This window comes from Petaurus breviceps, unplaced genomic scaffold, assembly GCF_028583685.1.
Source record: "Petaurus breviceps papuanus isolate PSGF00001 unplaced genomic scaffold, PetGlider_PUasm1.0 490, whole genome shotgun sequence".
NCBI classification, from domain to species: Eukaryota; Metazoa; Chordata; class Mammalia; order Diprotodontia; family Petauridae; genus Petaurus; species Petaurus breviceps.
This window is the reverse complement of record NW_027186352.1, coordinates 12,197,446-12,203,445: the sequence shown is the minus strand read 5'-3', so window position 1 is coordinate 12,203,445 and position 6,000 is coordinate 12,197,446. Positions and strand designations below refer to the sequence as shown.

The window sequence follows — 6,000 nt, the reverse complement described above, 5'->3', positions numbered from 1 at the left end:
GAAGGAAGGAAGGAAGGAAGGAAGGAAGGAAGGAAGGAAGGAAGGAATGGAGGGGAGGGAGGTATTGCTGCATGGCTATGAGCTGAACAGGAGGCTTGCCCCTCGAATGACAAGGTTGGTCTGGGGTCTCAGGCATGAGGCTCTCTGCCCCTTGGCACCCACTCTGCCTGTCCCTTGGGCACTTCCTGGGCTGGGACCTAGCACCCCCCCCCCAGGGACAGTGCTCCTTTGTGTCCTGCTGTGAGGATGCTTGCTGATGAGCTCTTTCTTACTGACCTTCTCCCAGACACATAATGAGTTTACGATCACCCATGTCATTGTGCCAAAGCAGTCGGCGGGCCCAGACTACTGTGACGTGGCCAATGTGGAAGAGCTGTTCAGCGTTCAGGACCAGCACAGCCTTCTCACCCTGGGATGGATCCATGTAAGTTCCACACCTCCCTCCCACCACATTCCAGGGTCTTGTCTTCTGTTGTCCATTTTCCCCAAGGGGATGTGATGACAAGATGCAGCCATCTTCTTGTGGGTTCTTGTGCTAATTTCTTAAATATAAATACTGGAGAGGCAGTGCCCCATAGACATAAGAGCCTCCATATCAAGAAAGGCCTGGGCTTGAATTCCACATATTAAATTTATGGGCTAAATGACAATAGGCAAGTCCCATAGCTTCTCTGTAAGAGGGGGTAATACTAGCCACTACCTTCCTTCCAGGCATGCTGCAGAACCCAAAATCTCAGAATTGGGAGGAGCCTCAGAGACTAGTGTCTCTCCTGAACCCTCTCTAACATACATTCCTGACAATTGGTGAACTGCCTGCAAACCTGCTCCAGAGAAAGGCGACCCTCTCTTCTTCTGTCCTTTGTTCAGTTCATGGGAGATGCCCAGCTCAGCTGAAATGAGCTCTTTCCAAATGCCGGGGACTGCTTCACAAGGCAGCGAGCTCTCCCTTGCTGGAGGTCTTCCCACTTTTTAAAAGTGGGTTATTGATCAGCTTGTGCTGTAGAGGGGACTTTTCATTCAGGTCCAGTTTGGGCTAACTAGCCTCCGAAGCACTTTCCAGCTTATAGATTCTGGGGTGCTAACTGACCTTTATCCTGTCACAGGACCACAGCATCCTCGATCTAACGTTGGAAAGGACCTCAGGGCCCATCTAGCACAACCTCCTTATTTTGCAGAGCAGGAAACTGAGGCACAGGGCAGTTAAGTGATCTACCCAAGGTCATGTAGGCAAGAAGCATCAGACAAAGAACTTAAATAAACTAGGTCCCTCCATTCTCCATAAAATATCCCTCCAGTGCACTGGAAGCCTTTTTCTATGCAACAAGAACACATGGCCAGCCTCTTCTGAGAATTATGTCTTATTGAGACAAAGTCCTTGGTCTCAGGTGGTGGTTCCTGGAGAAAGCTGGCTCTGGGCTGCAGTCAGGTGCTGCAGGATGTGGGTTCCTAACACTGGGCTTGCTCCCGCCCTTTCTTTTCTCCAACACATTTCCAATGCAGACATTTCTCCTTGCTGGGCACTCCTCTGCTGTCCGCCAAGCTCAGCTGGCTTTGCTCTTCATCCGCAGGGTGAGAGATAAAGCTGTTTGGAAGTCCTGGGTGAGTTCTTCAAGGAATCATCACCACAGGCCCTAGTTGGTCTTGTCCCTCAAAGAAAAATGACCTGTCAGTGACATCCCGGTCCAAATGGCCGTGCCGCCCATATTGAGGAGAATGTGTGTGCAATGAGCATGTACTTGGGACTGCCACGCAGACCAAAGGGGCCCCTTTGCATTAAATCCTGAGACAAAGGGAATGCTATTGCCTGCATTTATAAATTTCACAGGAAAGATCTCAATGCTTTTTCCACCATAAAACAGAGAGGCTCATTATTTTTTTTCATATTGTGCTTTTTCTTCTTCAAGATTCCTGTAAATGTAAGCTCAGATCATCTCGGAATAGAGGCGTGTCCAAAGGAATGGGGCAGCAGAAGGGATGTGCTCATTTGGACCTCTCTAATGCTAATGATCTCTAAAAGAAAATACTTGACTATTAGATTTGATATTAAATTAAATAGTTTTGGGCCACTTTGTCCCCCCCCTCCGGCAAGATGACAGACACAGAGGAGAGCTATTGCATGAATGTCTAGGGCCTAGCTCATCTGGTCTTCATGAATTGCAAGAGTTTCACCTGAATTCATTAAAGCAGCTGCTTGACTAGGGATGGGGAACCTGTGACCTTGAGGTCACATGGGGTCCTCCCCACCCTCCCTCCAGATTCTTGACAACTTAGCTAACTTAACATGCTAACATTGCGCTGTGTGAAAATCAATGAGATGCTGCCTCCCTTCATATCAATCTGTTTCCTCCTGTACCTCAGTGAACAATCTGTAAGGAGGGCCTGTCAGCAGAGACTCCGTCTGGGAAGGTTCAGCCTGTCTTAGTGTATAAAAGATCATCAGGGGCCTGGGAGAGAGTTTCTGAAGTGAATAAAAAAGGGCACTTACCTATGGGGTGTCGGGTGCCTACTACCAGCTGCAGCAGGACTCAGCAGCCAGTGAATTCCCAGCTCCCTGCCCGAGGCTGCCAAAGCTCGTTGGCCCCTCAGACTCCATCATCCACTGGCTAAACCCATTTTGTGAAACTTTCTGACTTCACTGGTGCCTAGTGGGCCGGTCATGGCTTCATAGCCCCAGCCTGTAGGAAGCAGGGGAGGAGACTGAGTGAAGAAGGAAGCAAGAGGGGAGCCTGGGAAGGGTGTAGGGGAGCCCAGAGCAGCTCCTCTGTCCGGTGGCTGTGTCTGGTGCAGCCCATTCCACAGATGCCCTCCATAGGCCCTGAGCCCATGTTAGAAGCTCGGACTTGTCTCTCCTGGAGGGGAGGGAAGGGAGGAATCCTGGTGGGAAGGGATCCTTTCTCTTCCGTAGGGAAGGACAGAGATGCAGAGCAGAGAGGGCCCCAGAGAAGGGGGAGGCGACTCTTCTCTATGCACAGCTTTCCTTGTCTCTCCCCAGACGCACCCGACGCAGACGGCCTTCTTGTCCAGCGTCGATCTGCACACGCACTGCTCATACCAGCTCATGCTGCCAGAGGCCATTGCCATCGTCTGCTCGCCCAAGCATAAGGAGTGAGTGTGGGAGTGAGAGGCCCAGGGAGGCCCTTGGAGGCTGGCTCCCCACCCCAGAGCCTGCTCCAAGGCCTGACCCACAGGTGGCAGGAGGCAGGAAAGGGCTTGAGGGGTGGGGGGTAGGGGGTGGGGAGACATGGCTGACACAGCACTGACCAAGCTCTGAGTCAGGAAGCCCTGGTTCAGATCTGGCCTCTGACACCCACTCACTGGGTGAAGTTAGACAAGGGGGAACGAGGGAAAGGAACATGCAATTATTAAGCACCTACTGCATGCGAGGCACTTGGACTCAGTGCTTTACAATTATTCTCATTTGATCCTGCGACAACCCTGGGAGGCAGGTGTTGTTTTTATACCCATTTTACAGATGAGGAAACTGAGGCAAACAGAAATTAAAAGACTTCCCCACAGCCACAGAGCTAGTAAGTGCCTGAGTTTGCATTTAAATTTAGGTCTTGGGGCAGCACAGTGAATAGAGCACTGACCCTGGAGTCAGGAGGGCCTGAGTTCAAATCTGGCCTCAGACACTTAACACTTACTAGCCGTGTGGCCTTGGGCAAGTCACTTAACCTCAATCGCCCTGTATTCCCCCCTCCAAAAAGCAAAAAAAAAAAGAACTTAGGTCTTCCTGACTCCAGGCCCAGCCCTCTTCCCGCTGTGCCCAGCCTCAGTTTCCTTTTCTATAAAATGAAGCAGTCGGTCTAGGTGATCCTTCACATTCCTTCCAACTCTAAATCTGTGATCATCAGCCCTTCTCTGATCAGGCTTAGCGATTTCACAGTATCTCCCTTCGTACATTACATTCCAGCCAAGTCCACCCACTTGCTGTGCCTCAGACTTGCCATTCTGTTTCCCACCTCCTTGTCTTTGTACAGGCCATTCCCCTATACCTGGAACGCACTCCCTCCTGACTGCCCAAGTCTCCTTCAGGGAAGGAGCTCAGGTGCCGCCTTCTTCAAGAAGCCTTCCCTGATCTCTCTAGTGATCAGTGCTTTCTCCCTCCTAAAATAATCCCATGCATCTCTCCTCTCTGTGCATGTTAATCCCCACCACAGAATGGGAGCCCCTTGGGATGGGGCTTCTTGTCTTTGTATCCCAGCACAGAGCCTGGCTCAAGTCAATGGCTGCCGAATTGGACTGGATCACGTAATCATGGCATCAGCCCGTTGAGGACTTAGGGCAAACGTTACCATTGCCAGCCATGGATGGTGGTGGCCACAATGGGTGCTCTTTTCTGAGCTGACATCTTTGAAAAGAGATGAACCAGGAGCTTTCTTGACCCTACCCCCTCCATGTTGTAGTGTCATTAGACTGTGAGCTCCCTGAAGGCATCTTTGCCTTTCTCTGTTTCCTCTGGGCTCAGCACAGCATCTGGCAAATAACAAACACAGAAAACACTTGTTGACTAACAGAAATGAGCCAGTGCTTGCCTCCAGGCAGCTTCCATTCCCCTGGGAATATATATATATACATCACTTAAACCTCTTAGTAAATGCAGGATATGGTCCTCAGTCACTTGCTAAGTGCTTTCTATATGTAGGCATTGAAGATAAAAAGAGCAGAGAAAACAAGCTCCTGCCCTCCTGGAGTTCACTTTCTAAGGAGGGCAGCAGTGTGTGCATAGACATAAGTCTGTTTTCTCTCCTTCCAGTACTGGCATCTTCCGACTCACCAATGCAGGGATGCTCGAGGTCTCTGCTTGTAAAAAGAAGGGCTTTCATCCTCATACCAAGGATCCCAGGTTATTCAGTGTAAGTAGAGCACTAGTTTATTTCTGGAAATGTAGGCTAGAGTTCTGGGAAGACCTAGATTCGAATTCTATCACTGTCACTTTCATACTGTGCACCTGATCAAGGGACTTTCCCTCTCTGTGTGTCTCAAGCAACTCCCTACAGAACTTAGCTACTAAACCATAGACAATTTGCAATCTGTTTTAGTGGAGGAGATACTCACACTGGGAATTCTCTATCCTCAGCAGTTCAATATGGCGCCATTGTTTGTTGATATGGAATAGATCTCATCATTCACAGTTTATACATTTTGTGTTTCATTTGTTTCTCTCTTAGTGGCTCCCAATTAGAGGTCTTCCTTTCCTCCATTCTGACATAGTGTTGATAGTTGACTTTATGGAAACAGAACACTAGATGACATAACATTATGGAGGAGAATTAATTCCCTGGTTAAGCTATTTGACTGGCTTCTTGGGGCCAAAGATAATGTAATATAACTTAATGAGGTATGTTACAGTGAAATTACATGATGTTATGGGAGGGAGAGGGAAGTATGCATTAAAAAGTTTAAAAAACTTGTCATGAAGATGAAACCAGGAGGTCCTTGACCACATTTCCCCCTTTTTTCTTCTTGCTTTGGTGTTGTCTTGGGCACCCTTTCCATTTCTATATTTAGAGAATCTGAAAGCTATTGACCTATCACATTACCTGAGGTCCATGATCTCATCAATGTGGATATTACCACAGCCCAGTCCACCCACACCATCTGAGCAATGCTGTCCTCAGATCACAGAATGACAGACTTAGATTAAATCTAAAGTGTGTCATGAGAGTAGAGAGAGAGCTGGTCTCAAAGCCACAAAAGCCTGGCTTCAATCCTTGCCTCTGACTCACTGGCTGTGTGACCTTGGGCAAGTCAATGCTCTAGGCCACTCTCTAAGACACAGAGAAGGTGCTTGCCTGCATCAGTAGAGGGAGTGTCCTCCCCTGGGATTTACTCATACCAATAAAATCACAGGTCCAGCACCCACCACAGACCAGTGGTCTTTAGAGATCTTCTGGGATCCTGACTTTGACTTCTATAATGCCCATCCCAGCTTGGTATCATCTGTAAATCATAGGAGTATATAATCTATGTTTTTATCCAACTCCCTAATAAAAATGC

General features: G+C 48.7%; 1 protein-coding gene across 3 annotated transcripts in view; it reads left to right on the top strand.

The window, feature by feature from the left end:
- STAMBPL1 (STAM binding protein like 1) overlaps positions 1 to 6,000 on the top strand; it is a 46,766-nt gene that overhangs the window by 39,908 nt on the left and 858 nt on the right. For all 3 annotated transcript variants that reach the window (XM_069101763.1, XM_069101765.1, XM_069101764.1), the window contains 3 exons: positions 287 to 424; positions 2,993 to 3,105; positions 4,757 to 4,856. In XM_069101763.1, coding sequence (XP_068957864.1) covers positions 287 to 424; positions 2,993 to 3,105; positions 4,757 to 4,856 — 351 coding nt within the window. The remainder of the gene's footprint in view (positions 1 to 286; positions 425 to 2,992; positions 3,106 to 4,756; positions 4,857 to 6,000) is intronic.